The following is a 19,278-nucleotide window of genomic DNA, read 5'->3' as shown; positions in this document are numbered from 1 at the left end:
CAAGTGTGTGTGCAAGCCTAACTCCTAACTCACCCCTCTCCTTGAATATGCCTATGTTCACAGAATCACCCAACATAATTCCTGAAGTTCTTTGACCTGCCAGCATGCATCTCTCAGCTTGTGTTGTCCCGATCACGGTGGACATACAGCTCTGCTTGCAAAGCACTAGCCTAGGGAACTGTGGCTGGGAAATTCGGAGAATAAACCTTATGAAATTAAAATGAATATTTATTTTGAAAAATATTCTAATGTAATCATCCCTAGCTTTGAACTGAAACCTTTTCCCATACTAAGTATTTATTTAAGACTTTGCACATACTAAGCAAATACTCTACCACTGAGCTATAGCCACAGCCCGTCAACACTTTTCTTAATTATTAACAATAGCAAAGGTTATTTTTGTTAGTGCTCAATGACCTATTTCTTCCACATTTTATGTAAATTTGGCATAATGCTAACCTGCACCAATGGAGTTTACTCAAAATCTTATCAGGTTTATGAAATACTTGAACTTTCCAGTAAATATATTAGAGTTTAATGCTTAATCTAGATAACAATATCTGATACCTAGTGAGTGAAAAGCACTGTTTAAGTGTGATATGTCATGTACTAAGTGATTAGTTTTTAAAATAAATTTAAGGGATCAGTATGTAAGATTGGTCAATAGTACATTAAGAATTCGGGATGACAGGCTGGAGAGACGGCTCAGTGGTTAAAGGTAATTGCTTGTGAAGCCTGATGGCCCTGGTTCAATTCCCCAATACCCACATAAAGCCAGATGCACCAAGTGGCACATATGTCTGGAGTATGGCTGTAGTTGCAGGATGGCCTGGCACATTCATACTCACTCTCTTTCTGTCTGACTTTTTCTCTCAAATAAGTAAATTAAAATATGTGAAAAAAAGAATTTTTGTTATGATGGGCTAGAAAGTTGGCTCAGTGGTTAAAGAGGTTTTTTAATGTCAAATTGGCACTCTTAATTCCTCTGGATGTATGTAATTGAATAATACTATGACAGAATTACAAAGTTAAGTGTTAAAAGTCAACAATATCAACAAGTTTACCTCCTGAAATTCTTCAGTTCAACTGAACATATGTATATTCAATATTGGTATTTCTGTACTCACAATAGACTGAGATTCAAAGTTGACTACCCTATATCACAAAAGTTCATTAACTATGACAGTAAAAGGCATATTAGTATATGTAACTTAAAAATATGTTACACTGTAACATTGTGATGATAATGGTCTTTTAATAACAAATCCCAAAATTAATCATATAAATTTCATTTGCTTAAATTTTTATTCCATAAACTTTCTAATTAAGTTCAGAATATTGACAATGAAAAGAAAATGTAACCAGTTATAAAAATGATTTTAAAAAATCACATCACTGTGAGCCAGGGTTGGTGACACAGTCTGTAATCCCAGCATTTGAAAGGGAGGTGGAAGCAGGATTATCAGGGATTTAAGGTCATCCTTGGCTACAGACTGAGTTCCAGACCAGCCTGGGATACATGAAACCCTGTCTCAAAAACAAAACAAGCTGAGCGTAGTGGTGCACGCCTTACTCTCAGTACTCAGGAGGCAGAGGAAGGAGGACTGTTGTGAGTTCAAGGCCAGCCTAAGACTACATAGTGCATGCTAGGTCATCCTGGGCTAGAGCTAGAACTTAAATCCAAAACAACATGAAACAAAACCAAACAAAACTTTAAAAAAATCAGTACTTTCCTATTGTAGACATTTAACTAGTGGTTACTGGCTTTTTGTTGTTATTATTTGAGGATTTCATATTTAGTGGAAAGTAAGTAAGAACGTGTGTGGTAAGTAAGCCTTTGTTGAACCAGAAGGCACTAGCCTATTTCTTGTATTGAATTAAAATAAGAGTGCCTATACAGATGAAAATCATACGAGATGGTGAAACATGAACTCAGCCACGTCAGGTAGACACTGTTGCTGCACTGTGGGTTACGACAGATGGAGGCCCATTTTCCAAAACAATCTTTTTCTCTTTCATCCTTCATTTTCTGCTTTGTTGAGCTCCTGTTGTGATGAGACAGTAGACACAACTGCATTCTGGCTTTGAAATGACACATCTGTGCCTGATGGCGGTGGTTTATACAAAAAGATTGCCAGTCCATTGAAGAACATGGTGATCACTTTACAAGTAACACCTAAATACAGAAGCAAAAATCAGTCAGGCCTTATTTATTACCAAAAGTGAGCCCCTGTTGAGAAATTTATCATGAACACAAATTTCCTACTTTAAAGGAAAGAATTATAGAGCATGATAGATTCATATCTTCAATTTTTTGGGTTTGTTTTATTTTTGCTTTTTTTTTTTCAAGGGTTTCAGTCTAGCTCAAGCTAACCTGTAATTCACGATGTAGCTTCAGGGTGGCCTCGAACTCACGGCGATCCTCCCACCTCTACCTCCCAAGTGCTGGGATTAAAGGTGTGTGCCACCATGCCTGGCTCCTATCTTCAATATTTAAATATTAAGGAAGCTGGTAAGATGGCTTACACTTGTCACCCCCAATACTCAGGGCTGAGGCAAGAGGATTGCAAGTTTGAGACCAACTGAGTCTATATAAGGGTTTGAAGGGCAGCATAACTACAGAACAATACTTTGCACCCCCAACCCACAAAACAGGGAAAAAGAAATAAAACACCCCATGTATATATAAATTCATGAATTAGTGTTTTTTTTTTTCTAAATAATAAAATGTATGTAGTTAATTGTACTATTCTCAGCTAAAGTTGTTACAGTTGTGTATTTCTGTAAAGAGAGTGTGGTGGAGACTGCCTGTGTTCCATAACTGATGGCTACCCCCACAATGTATGACCCACATTCCCCAACAAGGAGGCTCCCTTCAGAGGGGGGAGGGCAAGGAGGAGGCTAACCAAGGTACCAACATGGCTGTATACACACTGAGTATGTACACAACTAATAAAGAAAACAAAAAGTGTGCGGTATAGGATTGAATTAATTCATGTTCTTTTGATTTCTTTTTGAGTCAGGGTTTTGCTAAGTAGTCCAAGGTTCACCAAACTTACCATCTTGTCTCCCTACTGCCTCAGTTTCCCGAGAGCTGGAATTATAGATGGGCACCACTACACTTAGCCTTTATGTTCTACTTCTTACTTTGTAAACACAATCGTGTATTTAAAAAAATAACAAGCAACCAAAAGGCAATGATTAAAAAAAAAATAAGTACATTATCCTTGAACTTGACTACACTGCCACATGTTCAAATCCAAAGTGGGAATTCTAAAAATAAAAAAGCTTGTGGATATCTTTCTAAAAGCCTGTTCTGTATGTGTATGTGAATATATATATAATATACTACATTAATACCCAAATTTATTCGGCGCACAAACTAAAAATATGATCCATTAAGATTTATTAAACAAACTTTGCTTTCAAATAATTACTGTCTACAGCACAACTACATAAATAGAAACTCGGCATTAAACAAATTGAGTCTTATCACAGAGTAAGTTCCCCAATAGTTGAGCTCTTTTTGCTAATCATGGACCTTTACTTTGAAATGTGTATTTTAAAAAATAGGTATTTTTCACTGATCTAAGCTAGATTACTAGATTTGAAGGAAGGTTAGTTAGATAGATGGCACTATTTAACTGGCTTTATTTATTTATGATTATTTAAAGGTGAATATTGTTGGAATGAGAGAATCCTCACATTAGTAACTAAGTAGAAGCAACAATTCATTAGCCATACCTTTCCACAAACAAGGTGGAGCAAAAAACCCAATGAAATAAATGTTAAATATGAACAGATTAAATAAAAAAATTAAAACCAGGCATGGTGGCTCATGCCTATAATCCCAGCACACAGGGGGCTGAGGGAGGAGTGTCATTATGAGTTCAAAGCCAGCCTGGAGCTGCAGAGTGAGTTTCAGGTCAACATCAGCTAGAATGAAAACCTATCTCAGAAAAGATTTTTAATAATAGGTAAAAATGATAGAAGATTAATCTTACCTATTCTACTTAATATTTACTCTCATTGATTTTAATTCATATAATTTTATTTCTTTTTTTTTAAAAATATTTTTATTTATTTATTTATTTGAGAGCGACAGACAGAGAGAGAAAGACAGGTAGAGGGAGAGAGAGAGAATGGGCGCGCCAGGGCTTCCAGCCACTGCAACCGAACTCCAGACGCGTGCGCCCCCTTGTGCATCTGGCTAACGTGGGACCTGGGGAACCGAGCCTCGAACTGTGGTCCTTAGGCTTCACAGGCAAGCGCTTAACCGCTAAGCCATCTCTCCAGCCCTAATTTTATTTCTTAAGTAGATACTGTATAGCTACAATCGTGAATTCAGAATGTGTGTTCTCGGGGCTGGAGAGATGGCTTAGGGGCTAAGGCGCTTGCCTGCAAAGCCAAAGGACTCACATTTAATTTCCCAGTACCCATGTAAGCCAGATGCACAAGGGGGTGCATGCATCTAGGGTTCATTTGTAGTGGCTAGAAGCCCTGGTGTACCCATTCTCTCCCTTTCTATCTCCTCTCTATGTCTGTCTGTCTGTCTGTCTCTCTCTCTCTGCTTGCAAATAAATAAATAAATAATCTTTTTAAAAAGTGTGTTCTTGCTTTAAATACATGTTGGAGTAATGACTTTATCTTGACACACGTGTCAAAACTATGGCAATGACAGTTAAGTGGCATTTATATACATTCAAGAATTCTCCTTTCTCTTATGTGGATCCCAGCTTCAGATGTTTAGATTTGTATGTGAGTTGGAATAAAAGTCATCTGTAGAGGCCAAGAAGCTAGAAAGGGGCCATGAGGGAGGTAGGAGAGGGGAGAACTTAAGGGGAAGATATAGTAGATATGTAAGTAGAGGAACAGAATACTGGGGGTGAAGTGATTTAAGGGGGGGATAGGAAAGAGTATATAAGAGAGGAGGGTTTGGAAGGAGGGTTAACAACATTAAAGATATTACAAATAAGCCACATGGAAACCTAATTCTTTGCTAACTAATATATATGTGTGTGTGTATATCTATCTATCTATCTATCTATCTATCTATATATATATATATATATATATATATATACATACATACATACATACATATATATATAGATATACACACATACATACATACATACATACATACATACATACATACATACATATATCTTCAAGAACATAGAGTCATGGAAAAAGTGGGAGTGGATAATCTGTGACCAGAAACCACAGATTGTTCAGACTGTTACAAGAAAATTTCAAAGCCAGGTGTGAGGTACCTTCTAGTAAGTTGCTGGTGCCTGATATCCTCTAAACATTACAGATCATTCCAAGGCTCTTGATTACTCTCCAGAACTAGATGGTACAATCTTATTGCTAAAGGACACCCACATGCTCATGCTGTAGATCACTAAAAAATTGAAGTTGCAGCTGAGCTGGAAGCATCCTCCCTGTTGATTCTCAGGAAGTTGGAAAAGCCTATGCAGCCTGTTGGAGATAAGTCATCAAGGCCAGGCATGGTGGTACACACCTTTAATCCCAGCACTCAGGAGGAAGAAGTAGGAGGATAGCAATGAGTTGAAACCCACCCTGAGATTACAGAGGGAATTCCAGGTCTGCCTGACCTAGTAAGATCCTGCCTCAAAAACAAAACAAAAAAGTCAGCAAGGATCTTAACCAGCAGTGCACCCTGCAAACTTTATGTCTGGACAGTCAAATGTACCAACTGGTGCAATTGTGACAATTGGGCAATTGTGTCTTCTTTGGTAGAAACCAACTGCTCTCTGATTGGACTTGAGACCCATTCCATGAGAGAGAATCCATGCCTGTTACTGAAAACCTAAGCAAATGCCTATAGCTGAGGAGGTCATAAATCCAGAGGGGAAACTACTATTATTGTCTGACTAAATGAATATATTATGCATTCCATACTGTCCTCTGAATACTCGTTCATGCCCATATAGTAACCCTACTCTCACTTTTGGTTAGAGAAGCTTCTCTTTTCAGGTGGTGGTGACCGCTGGAAAGACTTAAAACTCACCAAAGAACTGAGAAATGACAGTGCTATGTTCAGCACTGAGACATCTCTATTACACCTTTCAAGGCTCAGGAATCAGATGTCTCCCATAAACTTATGTTTTCTTAATCCTTGGTCCCCAGTTGATGAGAATTTGGAGCCTTGCTGGATATGCCCTGACCACTGTTCTCCATAATTTACAAAGTCTGGACACGTAGATAGTAGTCTGGAGACTTCTTTCAGAATTCCCCTTTACACTTTTCAAGAAAAGATTAAGATATTTCTTTACAGAAATTCTATGGCTGGGTGTAGTGGCAAACTCATTTAATCCATCACTCAGGAGGTAGAGGTAGGAGAAAAAACTTGAGTTTGAGGCCAGCCTGAGACTATATAGTGAATTCCAGATCAGTCTGGGTGAGATCAAGACCTTACCTTGAAAAACTAAAAAAAAAAAAAAAAGAAGAAGAAGAAATCATATTAATCTGTCTCTCCTATTCACAATTGAGAATTTGCAGCAGTCATTCAAAGCTCTCCTAACATGCTGGAGTAACTGTCCTTGGCTTCACAACACAGGACAGGGTCCCACAAGATGGACTGAACTCTCCACCGTGACTAGGACTCAAGTAACCTATTAACAATGTGTTAATAAACATTACTTATTCTGAGGGTACTGAAATGTCACTTACTTATTGCTACCAACATGTGGGCCATCTTGATATTGTCATAAATCCAACAGGCTCCTTTAATGCCACAGTCATTAATATCCCAGAGAATACACGTGCTGTCTATTGTGATACCAAATATAATGGGTCCAGGGATTGTGCCTAGGAAAATTATAGCAAAAAAATTAATAAAGATTATAGCATATTATAGGCTTTTAAGTTTATAACATTGAATTAACTGAATTAATCAATTCAGATATTTTTATATTTTATGCATTTTTATATTTTAAATAAATTCAAAGTTGTACCTTAATAGAAAACTTTACCATTAAGCTGCAATAACATTTACTTAAAAATATTTTATTTTTGCTAGGCATGTGGCACATGCCTTTAATCCCAGTATTCAGGAGGCAGTGGTAGGGAGATCACCATGAGTTCAAGGCCATCCTGAGACTTCATAGTAAATTCCAGGTCAGCCTGGACTAGAGTAAAACCCTACCTCAAAAAAACCCCCCAAAAGTATATATATATTTTAAGTTACTGGTTCTAGCTATCCATCACTTTAACCAGTCAGACAACTTGTTCTGTTTATTTACTGATTTTATAAACTTACTGGAAATTAGCTATTATATATTTTAAAAGTCTAGGTATATTATTTTGGATATTCAAGTAAGCCTGATGGATTTATATTAATGTATGCATTTGTGTGCACATACATGTAAACTAATATAATCATTATTTCATACAAGCTAACAGTGCTTATTTTAGAACATAAATGTCTATGCACTCATATATATTCATGTATTCATATATATATTTAATTTTCAAGCTAGCAGATATGTAGGAGGATTGCTTTCTTACACACACACACTTATTTCTATGACATCACAGAGCACTAAAAGCTCCCACACATGGTCAACCTTCTGGCCTTGTGGGTTCCACATTAACAAAGTCAACCATCACAAGCCGAAAGCATTGAAAAAAGTTAATCTATACTGAACATGTTTAGGCTAGTTTTCTAGTCACTTGTCTTGAAGTGATATAGAATATCAACTATGTACATAGCATTTACATTTTTTTCTTATACTTATTCTAAAGATGATTTAGAGTATATTAGAGAATAAGATGTGCATAAGTTATTTGAAAGTGCTGGCCCATTTTGTATAGGAACTTAAAGATTCAAGAACCTCTAGGTGTCCTAGAACCCATCCTCCAAGGACACTAAGTTATGAGTATAGTCAAAGCAATCCAGTTGTTACAAGTCAAATACTTGATTGGAGGTAGTATTTCTTATACTGAAGTTAGGCTATCTCTCATCTCTTTCATGTTATACAGCTTGATATGGTCAAGAGTTCACTGGACAGAGATGAATGGTTCTCTTAGTTTCATTTCCACCATAATCAGTTGTGTAAATATGCAAATCTAATCTCTCATAGCCTTAATTTCCTCATCTGAAAAATGAGACAGTTGAACAAGGTGATCCCTAATGTTGTAAGCATTTTCTTAATACACAGTATTAAATTTTTCTCCTTAATTTTCTACATGTGTATCCTTACATTTTTATGTATTTAAATTCTTCCATCAATTGATAACTAGTCACAATATCTGTATCACAGTTACTTTTGTGTGCTTTCTTTTCATTGTTAACAAACATAATAGTCACCCATGATGATAAAGGCAATGAGAAAAAAGTTCCAGGCTGGAGTTCATGATTTGCATTCCAAATACATCACCAATACCTTTTAAAGTGACCTTTGCAATGGGGTGGGAAGCAATAGGTAACACAAAAGGCAAGTGAGGTTATTGTGTTCACAGCTGATATCTAAGTAATGCTACATCTTGAATGTTGGGGACAAGCTTAATCAATGAAAACTGTGCAGTATTTATCATTTTCTTGAGATCTAGCATATTTGAATAAGTAAATAACATTAAAAATCAAAGTCAATACTTATTAATGAGGTTTTAAAAAACACATACCCAACAATCGCAGTAACATGAACTGTACTCCCAATGCTAGGGCCCGTTGCCTGTGATTAACACATCTGGAAATAATAAATGCAAACAAGACCAATGTAGACTGTAAACTATATTCACACTTTGAAAAAGGTTCATATCTATATCTGCTTAGTATTTTTATACTTAATGTGGTTCATGTAAAATAAATGATTTATAAGCCTTTTTAAATATTTTAATATTCTTGGATTACAAATAAAAATGTTATCATAAATGAGTATTTTTGATGACAACAAAAAGGGTCACTAGCCCCTCTCATTTTCAGTAAAGGTAAAGGAAAAAGAGCACTGACTACACATGTTTGTAATCAAAATCTCTCAGAAAACTAGGTACAGAGGGAATGTAGCCAACAGAATACAGACTCACAGCTATAGCAGTCAGCAGTGAAAAGCTAAGAACCTTTCCTGGCTGAGAAATGAGAAACGATTCCAACTCTCAGAGGGTTCAAAGTCCTAGCCAAAGCAACTAGGTAAGAAAAGCACACAGAAAACATACAAATCAGAACGAAAGAAGGAAGTAAAACAGCCTGTTTCTAGATTGTATGACCTTACATATTAAAAAACCCTAAAGATACCAATACTAGAATGATTTAAGTAAATGAATGAATTTAGTAAATTTTAGAATAGCAAATGAATACCATGAATCAGTTTCATTCCTATACACTAACTATGAACTATGCATGAAAGAAACTAAGAATACAATCCCATTTATAACAGCAAAAATATAATAATAATAAATACTGGGCTGGAGAGATTACTCAGTGGTTAAAGTTGCTTGCTTGCAAAGCTTGATGGTCTGGGTTTGATTTCCCATGTACCTATGTAAAGCCATATGCACAAAGTGGTGCATGTGTCTGGAGTTTGTTTGCGTGGGCAGAAGGCTCTGGTGCATCCACATAAACACTTCTGTCTGTCTGCTTCTTAATCTCTCTCTCTCAAATAAATATCAAAAATAATTGTAATGAGTATATAGGAATAAATTTAACTGAAAAAGTAAAGGCCTTATACAAGAAAACAATATAAAAACAATGAAGAAGGAAACTGAGTAAAATAGTAAACTGGGCACTGTCTCATAAGCTGTAATCTTGAAAGGTTTGTTACATGTTTGAGACCAGCCCGGACAACAACAAGTGAGCTCAAGATCAGCCGATGAAACAAAGTCAGACTGTCTCAAAGAACAAAACCAGGGGCTGAGGGGCTACGCAGCAGGTAAGAGCACGTGCCGCATCAGCATGAGGACCTGAATTAAACTGCCAGCGCTCATGTAAGACACTGAGCAGGTTTTCTATGTGTGACGCCGCAGAACTGAAGGGAACAGAGAATGGGAGATGGCTGGGGCTCCCTGGTAAGCCAGCATAATCAAAACAAAGTGCAAGCTCCAGGTTGAGTGAGAGACTCTGCCTCAGAGAAATAACACAGAAGAGTGATATAGGACTCCTAATATCTTCCTCTTGACTCTGCTCATACACATAGGGTATGCATGTACCGGCACACAGTTGTGAGTACACCACACATGAGCATTTGTGTGCACGCACGCGTACACACACACACACACACACACACACACACACACACACACACACGCTCCCCAAGAAAGAAAAACAAGGCCGTAACAAACAAAAGCGATTGTTGAAAAGTGATATACATAAGTTATCAAAAATGCTAAATACCCTCAAATTCCATGTAATATAATATTAACAATGTAGTTTAAAATCATAGACTTTGCTTTTAAGAAATATGAAATGTAATGGGTGTATATCAAGAAGTAACTACTGAGAAATGGAAAGCCTAGAGTTAGGAATGATATAGATAAAGACTGTAGAGTCTTTTGGAAGGGCAGGTAGGGCATACTGTTTTACTTAAGTGAAAGCAATATTGTTTTGCCTCTTTTAAAAAAATCTTATTAATTAGTTAATTTGTTTATTTGAAGTAGAGGCGAGGGAGGGATAGAGGAAGGAAGAGAGAAAAGGAAGGAGGGAGGGAGAAAGAGAGAGAGAGAATGCCAAGGTCCCCTGAAGCTACAAATGAACTCCAGATGCATACACTACTTTGTGTGTCTGGCTCTGTGTGGGTACTGGGAAAATCGAACCTGGACTCTCAGACTTTGCAAGTAAGTGGCTTTAACCACTGAGATATCTCCCAGGACATACTTCTGTAAGGCACAATGGGAGGAGGAAGAGCAACAAAAGCCACAAAGCCCAGCAAGCCCAGGTGAGAGCAGTCAGCGGGTTAAGAGGGAAAGGACTGTTACAGCAGCACACTCGGTAATGCAGCCACGGCCACTGCCGTGTGAGCAGTGTTCTTAGTGCCCATGATTCTCAAACACCCTGAACTTTCCTCCAGGTCATGCAGAAAATTCACAAAACGAGCAGAGAAACTAACACTAGGAAGACAGAATTAATTCACTTTCACTTATTTAGCATATTTAAACATCTGAACTTCTGTGCATAGCTTTTCCAATAGCAAAGAACTCCTGATCTTTAAGGACTAAATATACTTGAAATCATTAGTCAATAAAATCCCCAATTGGGGACAGAGAGATGCCTTCGCAGTTAAGGTGGTTACCTGCAAAGCCACGACTCAGGTTTGATTCCCCAAGACCCACATAAACCAGATGCACAAGATGGCACATGCATCTGGACTTTGTGTGCAATGGCTGAAGGTCCCGGCTCTCCCATTCTCCCTCTCTCTCTCAAATAAATAAATAAATGAATAAATAAATATTTTAAAAAACAATTGAAGCATAGTCCATCTGGTTTCTAGTCACCATGCAGTTTTAGAGAATGCAAACATATTTACCTCAGTATGGACACAGTTATAGGAGTACCAGCCATAAAGGTGAAAATAACTGTAATGAAGAAAATGCCAAGAAATATGGGCAAGTTCATACATTTAGTTTCACATTTTCCAGCTTTAGCTTCAAAACTGAAACTTTCTGTGGTAGGTGCAATGTCTACTTTCCCCTCGATACAGGAGCAGTTGTAATACATCTGAAAATTAGACATAAAGATATCTCAATTATTTACTCTGAAAATATATTTTTACCATTGAAAGTTTTATTATCTCTAGATGTGGTAAACATTCTCACCATCCTAATCTATATAGAGTAAGAACTGACAAGAGTCCTTAACCCCAAATGGTTAAGTAAGTAATGAGAAGTCTGAAATACAATCACCTAGGTTTGAATTTTGTGGCTATCACTTCAACTTATAACCTAGTACTGGCTCATGACTTATAAAAGTCTCTTGATATTATTCTGATAAGTACCATAGGAAAATTATCTTGTAAACTCTATTTTTTTTTTTTTTTTTGGTTTTTTGAGGTAGGGTCTCACTGTAGCCCAGGTTGACCTGGAATTCAATATGTAGTCTCAGGGTGACCTTGAACTCACGATGATCCTCCTACCTCTGCCTCCCGAATGCTGGGATTAAAGGTGTGCACCACCACGCCCAGCTTATACCCTACATTTTTTAAATGCTGCCTTAAACTACATGTTTCACTATAATTTTCTGAATTTTTTGAATTCCTTTACAGAAAACTAAGTACAATTTTTACATTATATTTATGGTAATAAAAATAAAAGCTACTACCTCATTTTAATAGCTATCTTAAACTTGAACAATATATGAACAATTTCTCATATACTTATAAGAAAAACACATCTTTTGAATTATGATATGGACTACTTGAACATAAAAAAAGCCAAATAAAAGGAAATTTGGAAGTTAAAATACTTGCTCTTTTTATGCAACCTCTAGAAAGCAATCTGATGTGTAGTATAGAAATCATCTTAGCATTTGATCAAAATTGAAAACATCAGATAACCATACCAAAATAATGGGTACCTGATGAGACTGTTTTGTTGTTGTTGTTGATGATGATGTTGGTGGTTCTTTTTGCAAGACAATGTCTGTGTCTTTAGTTATATAAGTAAAACCCTTACAAAATCTTTCATATTTACATACAAGAAAATGCTATGTAATCACCCACTTTTCTAAGGAATCATTTGTTACTTGCTTGGGAGTTCTGACTCTAAGTTGGCCATCATCATGCTCACGTGTGGAATTGGACTTCTCACACTTGACACCACACCAGATTTTTTTTTATGTTCTCAAAGGTGCTATGAAACTAAAACAATTCTTACTGTCTACTGATTTGAAAATAGGCAGCTTCCAGTTAAGGGGTAAAATCTTCCTGGAGTCTTTTATATGTACTTATGGATTTTAATTTTTACTGGTTTAATTACTTTCACACCCAAAACTAAAAATGCATAGAGCCTCACCTAGATATGTCAGGTCTGCTACAATTCAGCACAGATGTGCTCACTGCAGACTTTTCAAGTTTTTTAGATATTCATTTAAAAATATATTTTAAGTAGAATGAAAACACTTTTCATTAACACACAGTTTGGTTTACTCCAAGCAGGAAGATCACAACTCAGTCTATTTTTACTATTTATTACATACAATCTCACTAAGAACAGGTGTATATTTGCATATATATGAAAATATAAATTATATCCCTTCATGCACATACATATTGATGTTACAAAAATTCAAACTATCTTAGAAATTTCAATTATTTCTATTTATTTGTAAAAAAAAAACTTTCTTATTCTTCAGATAATCTTCTTGTAGTAAATGGACTATCATTTCACTAGCTTATATTTCAAACATTTAGGGTTGGCATATAATTATTTCTTGGCTTATTCATCATAAACTTTCATAGCATGTTGTATGTTTCTCCTAGGTCCTTTTAAGTTGTCACATCACCTGCTAATGCATAATACTTTACATACTACTCAGAACATGAATATTATTTATTCACAAGGCTCTAAAATTTAACTAAAATGAGGCTTTTGGTTTGTAGATGTAGGATAATAAAATCCCCATGGATTCTCTTTAATTATTTAACTATATTGAAAATAAATAAATTCGGGATAAACTGATATGAATTTGGATGATGAAAGATTTTAAAAAGCAGTGGTGGCTTATCAGTTAACGCACTTGACTGCAAATACAAAGAGCCCAGGTTTGATTCCCCAGGACCCACATAAGCCAGATGCAGAAGGTGGTGCCTGTGTCTTACATGTTTGCTGGCAGTGGCTGGATGCCCTGGCATGTGAATCTCTATCTGTTTCTCTCTTTTCCTCTCTCTCCCTCTGTCTCTTTCTCTCTCTTAAACAAATAAATAAATAAACAAATAAGTAAATAAATAAAATTTTTTAAAAAAGATTAAAAGTAAAATTTTACATAAAATACACACTGTACTTGGTCATCGTGCTTCAAGGATCTTACAGTTGAAGAAACTTCAAACTATATAAAATGGTAAGGGGTATGTCACTTCTGCATCACAAGTGTTGCTCGAAGAAGACAAGTGACTGCCCCCTGTCACATGAAGGGAGAGGGGAGGTGGGGCAGGCAGGAAGGACAAGGCAGCGCTCACCCCCAGGAGAAGGTCAAGACGACACTTACAAGTACACAAGTACCTTGCTTCATAAAGGGCAAAGTAGAAGACTCGGTTACCTTCGGTTTCCTATTTGAAACAGAGTTTAAACAGCCTGCAAAGCAGGGAGAAAAATATTGGACTCCATTCCCTCCACAGAGGGGATAATAATAGGATCTCAAACAGTTACAACGAGCATTACAAGGGGCTGTCAAATTTCCGAGTGCTCCTGTCCTGTAAATAAGAAAATACAGAACAAGTTAAATTACCTCTGGCAAAACATCTAAGGGATATTTTAGAAGCACTGTCACATCTTCCCTTACGTGATTTCGTCACTCACTGAAAGCACAACTACTGAACAAATAAAACAAAAGTTCTGTCTTTGCACATGAGCTTAACTTCTTGTGGAGAGGCAGTAACATAAGAGTTATGTAATATCTGAAACAAAAAGAAAAGACAAAATAAGAGTCTCAAAAGAATTTTCTTTTTCTTTGCATACTATACAGTTGTTAGAGAGGGCTGGCTCTGTAGATTGTGGACTGTTCAGCAGTATCTGTTATCCATGAGATACCAGTAGCTTTTTGATTCCTCTTTTCAAAAAAAAATATTTATTTATTTGACAGAAACAAAGAGGCAGAGAGAGAAAGATAGGGAGAGAGAGAGAGAGAGAGAGAGAGAGAGGGAGAGAATGGATGCACCAGGGCCTCCAGCCACTACAAACAAACTGCAGACGCATGTGCCACCTTGTGCATCTGGCTGACGTGGGTCCTGGGGAATCAAACCAAGGTCCTTTGCCTTTGCAGGCAAGCACCTTAGCTCTTAAGCATCTTGCCAGCCCCAATTTTTTAGAATATATTTTATGTTTATTTATTTTCAAGAAGAGAGAAAGAGAAATAAAGAGACAGAGAGAGATCATAGACACACCAGGGCCTCTAGCTGCTGCAAAGGAACTCCAGATGCATGCACCATTTTGTATAATCCAGCTTGATATAGGTACTGGAGAATTGAACCCCAGGTCATTAGGCTTTGCAGGCAAGTACCTTAACTAATGAACCATGTCTCCAGCCCAACTTTGCACTCCATTACGAGAACCAAAAAGCCTCTAGACATTTGCTAATATCCCCTCAAAAGTAGGCAATCTTAAACCTCAAAATGCAATAAAATCTTGTTGCTTACCACACTCAATTTACCAATGGGAAAACTGAGGCTAAGACAGTTTTTTTTTTTTCCTTGCCAAATATCATGTTGGTAAATCCTAGACCCAGCAAGGTGTATACTGCATATTCCTTTCGTACCAGCAAGCCCCATATTTCATGATAGACAGGGTAACTCTAATCTAAAGATGCTTTCCCAATGCCTTCTTGTTCACTTGTTCAACCACAACCTAGAGCAGATGCTTGGTTGGCCCTCTGCTAAATGATAAGAATATAAAATTAAATAAGAATATCTTTCCTCAGATATTCAAGTCTAGGAATAAAGATGGACAGATTGGGTTGGACAGATGGATTAGAAGTTAAGGTACTTGCCTGCAAAGCCTAAGGATCCAGGTATGATTCCCCAGGATCCATGTAAGCCAGATGTACAAGGTGGCACATTTGTCTTCAGTTCATTTACAGTGGCAAGAGGCCCTGATACACCCATTCTCTGTCCCTCTTTCTCTCCCTCCCTCTATTTCTCTCTCCATCTCTGTGTCTCTCTAATAAATAAATAAAATATTAAAAATAAAAAGATGGACAGATTAATTATATGCTAACCTATTGATGTGTTTATAGACATCTGCAAAGTCAATTTTATAATCTCCAAGGAAAGATACCTACCTCAAGCTAAGTTAAAAATAAAAGGGACTCGAGGAGCTACTGCCTGAAATGAGGGTTGAAGATGAGCATAATTTAGCCAGACAAGTAGGCATGGTGGTGCACGCCTTTAATCCCAGTACTTGGGAGGCAGACGTAGGAGGATTGCCCTGAGTTTGAGGCCACCCTGAGACTACATAGTGAAGTCCAGGTCAGGCTGAGCTAGAGCAGGACCCTACCTCAAAGGAAAAAAAAAAAAAAAAAAAAAACACAATTAGCCAGACAGAGGAGGGCACAATAGAACAGAAACAACACAGCATCCCCAAAGAGACAGAAACCACATCTAAAGATGATAATCACAGGAAATGCAGTTGGAGAAGACACAGGATCCAGAACTACAAGAGCTTTAAAGACTGTGAAAATTAATGCCCTTTACTTTTGCAAAAGCAACTGATAAAATACGTGGACACTGTACAGTCACACTGTCCAAAGTTCATTTTGAAGACAGAAGCCTGGAAGTTGAGGGAAGGGAAGGTTACAATCCACAGGCACCACGGGGAAAAGTATAAAGCTGTGTAAAGTATGAACTTGAGGGAAGGGCAGGTTACAATCCCCAGACAGCATGGGATAACAAGAGAAAGAAGTACAATACAGCATATCACTACAAGGAAGAACTGGGGGGGGGGGCATTCTGAATACAGGATCAGTAAGATTTGGTGACTGATTAGATGATGGACCTTCCTTTCAAAGGAGGAAAGAATCCATAGCTGACTACTTTAGGAACAGAAAATGGGATGGCCTTCACACTATGAGACTAAGACTTGCAAATACAGTTATTGTCAAACCTGGGTCCTTAGGCTTTGCAGGCAACAGTCTTAACCACCATGACATCTCTCCAGCCCAAGATATATATTCAAGTATTGTATTTGGTATAAATCAGAAATTTTACACCCTTTTAAAATTCATACTTATGGGCTGGACAGATGGCTTAGTGGTTAAGGCATTTATCTGCAAATCCTAAGGACACAGGTTTGACTAACCAGAACTCATGTAAGCTGGATGCACAAGATCATGCATCCAACAAGGTGGTGCATGCATCTAGAGTTCAACAGCAGTGGCTAGAGGGCCTGACATGCCTGTTCTCTCTCACTCACTCTCTCATTTAAAAAAAAAAAAAAAAAAAAAGCTCATACTTGGCTGAGTGTAGTATAATACCTTTAGTTCCAACCCTTGGAAGGCTGAGTTAAGAACGGACACTGTAAGTTCGAGGCCAGCCTGGGACTACAGAGTGAATTCCAGGTCATCCTGAGCTAAAGAGAGGCCCTACCTCACAAAACAACAACACAAAAATCAAATATGGCCAGTGAACAGCTAGCCCAGGGGTAGAAATCTTAATGTCCTTTTGCATACACATACAGCTGAATGCATGAGAGTGACAAGTTCTGTGACACAGGGCGCAGAGTGAGGCAAGCACAGAGTTCTTGTAAGCCCATTCAATTAATGATCATACAGTCCATTCTAGTACGTGCTTTCCTAGGGTAGAAACATACTCAACGTGAAGAGGCCACAACCAGAGATGTATTCCTGCTACAATGAACCTAGCTTTCTGTCTCTACTTATTGAGTCACACATATAAACATGTGTACATATAAATATGCATGTGTCCATGTAAATGTGGGCCTATATGCTGTTCCAGTTTCTCCATCATTAATAAATGCGCATGCTTGGGCTGCAGGATGCTGAGAAACCAAGCTGGAACTGAGCCAGAAGCCTCCTCCCTGTTGACTAGCTGTCATACGTGCTGGAAAGTGCTATGCAGTTTGATGAGAGAGAAAATTCATCATTACTCTTAACCACCAGTGGACCCTGCAAGTTTTATGTCTGGCCGGCCAAACAAAAGTACCAGCTAGTGTAATGGTGATATGTCTGTTATAGAGGTAACCCATGACACAGTGATTGGATTTGAAGCCTGTTCCATGGGAAGGAATTCATGCCTGGTACTGAAAACCTAGTCAGAAGCCCATGGCTGGGGAGGTCACGAGTCTTAGAAGGAAAGCTACTACTGTGGTTTAGTTAAATTGATATATTACCACCAAATTGCCCTCTAAATACTTATTTTTATGCCCCTGTGTTAATACTACTCTCACTTTTCATTAGAAAAGCTTCTTTTTTCATATGTAGCAACCACTAGGGAGACTCAAAACCATCAAAGTCCTGAGAAGTGACAGTGGCGACAGTGGAGTGTTTAACACTATGGGAGTTAACCCTATCACACCTCTAAAGGTTGGGGCCTATTAAGGAAGAGTTGGTAGAAAGAATAAAAGAGCCAAAGGATGGAGAGTGCTTTGGAACACTGCATTCATGACCTCACAGTGTCCGTTACTACCTACATAAGACCAGCATAATGTAAGGCAAAAAACAAACAAAAAACAGACGACATTAGAGCAGGAAACGTACTATTTGGAAAAAATAAGAGGTTCAGTGGATGGGTTAGGGGAGAGGGCATAAAGGAAAGAGGTGGGAGGGGCTTATGATCAGAGTACATTGTACATATGAATGGAGGTTGTCAAAAATTAAAAATGGCTGGAGAGCTGGCTTACTGACTAAGGTGCCCGCAAAGCCTAAGAACCAAAGTCCTACTCCCCAGCACCCAGCTAAGCCAGATGCACAAGGTGGCATGTACATCTGGAGTTCATGGCTAGAGGCCATGGCATGCTCAATGTCTCCCTCTTCCTCAAATAAATAAATTAATTATTTTTTAAGAAAACATTAAAAACAGGGCAGGAGAGATTGTTCAGCAGTTAAGGTATTTTCCTGCCAAGGCTAATGACTTGGGTTCTATTCCCTGGTACCCACATAAAGCCAGATGCAAAAATTGACGCATACATCTAGAGTTTTCTTACAGCCCTAGAGGCCCTGAAACACTCACATTGATTCATTCATTCATTCTCGCTCTGCTTGCAAATAAACATAAATAAAAATATACAAATAGGGGCTGGATAGATGGCTTAGCAGTTAAAGCACTTGCCTGCAAAGTCAAAGGACATAGGTTCGACTCCCTAGGACCCATGCAAGCCAGATGCAAAAGGAGGCGAACTCTTCTGGAGTTCGTTTGCAGCGGCTGGAGGCCCTGGCGTGCCCATTCCCCCCCCCCCTCTCTTTCTCTCTCTCTCTGTCAAATATATAAATAAAAATAAAATATTTTAAAATATATATACAAATAAAAAATTAAAAACAAATCTTCACATAGGGGGAACTATCTCTCTGTTCAGATCTTGATATGTCTTCATGATTACACCTTGATTACAGCTCAAAGTGACACCATCCCACCTGCCGTCCTTTCTGATTGTGCT

General features: G+C 37.7%; 1 protein-coding gene across 1 annotated transcript in view; it reads right to left on the bottom strand.

Annotated features, from left to right (window-relative positions):
* Window positions 1-1,659: 1,659 nt before the first annotated feature.
* Slco4c1 (solute carrier organic anion transporter family member 4C1) overlaps window positions 1,660-19,278 on the bottom strand; it is an 86,769-nt gene continuing 69,150 nt past the window's right edge. The window contains exons 9-13 of the mRNA XM_045133077.1: window positions 14,213-14,366; window positions 11,487-11,677; window positions 8,653-8,717; window positions 6,700-6,837; window positions 1,660-2,176 (exon numbers count right to left, since the gene is read on the bottom strand). Of these exons, the coding sequence (XP_044989012.1) occupies window positions 2,016-2,176; window positions 6,700-6,837; window positions 8,653-8,717; window positions 11,487-11,677; window positions 14,213-14,366 (709 nt within the window). The 3' untranslated portion in view covers window positions 1,660-2,015. The remainder of the gene's footprint in view (window positions 2,177-6,699; window positions 6,838-8,652; window positions 8,718-11,486; window positions 11,678-14,212; window positions 14,367-19,278) is intronic.

Source organism: Jaculus jaculus, chromosome 13 (assembly GCF_020740685.1).
Source record: "Jaculus jaculus isolate mJacJac1 chromosome 13, mJacJac1.mat.Y.cur, whole genome shotgun sequence".
Lineage (NCBI taxonomy): Eukaryota > Metazoa > Chordata > Mammalia > Rodentia > Dipodidae > Jaculus > Jaculus jaculus.
The sequence above is the reverse complement of the archived record's forward strand: the minus strand, read 5'-3'. Positions and strand labels throughout refer to the sequence as shown.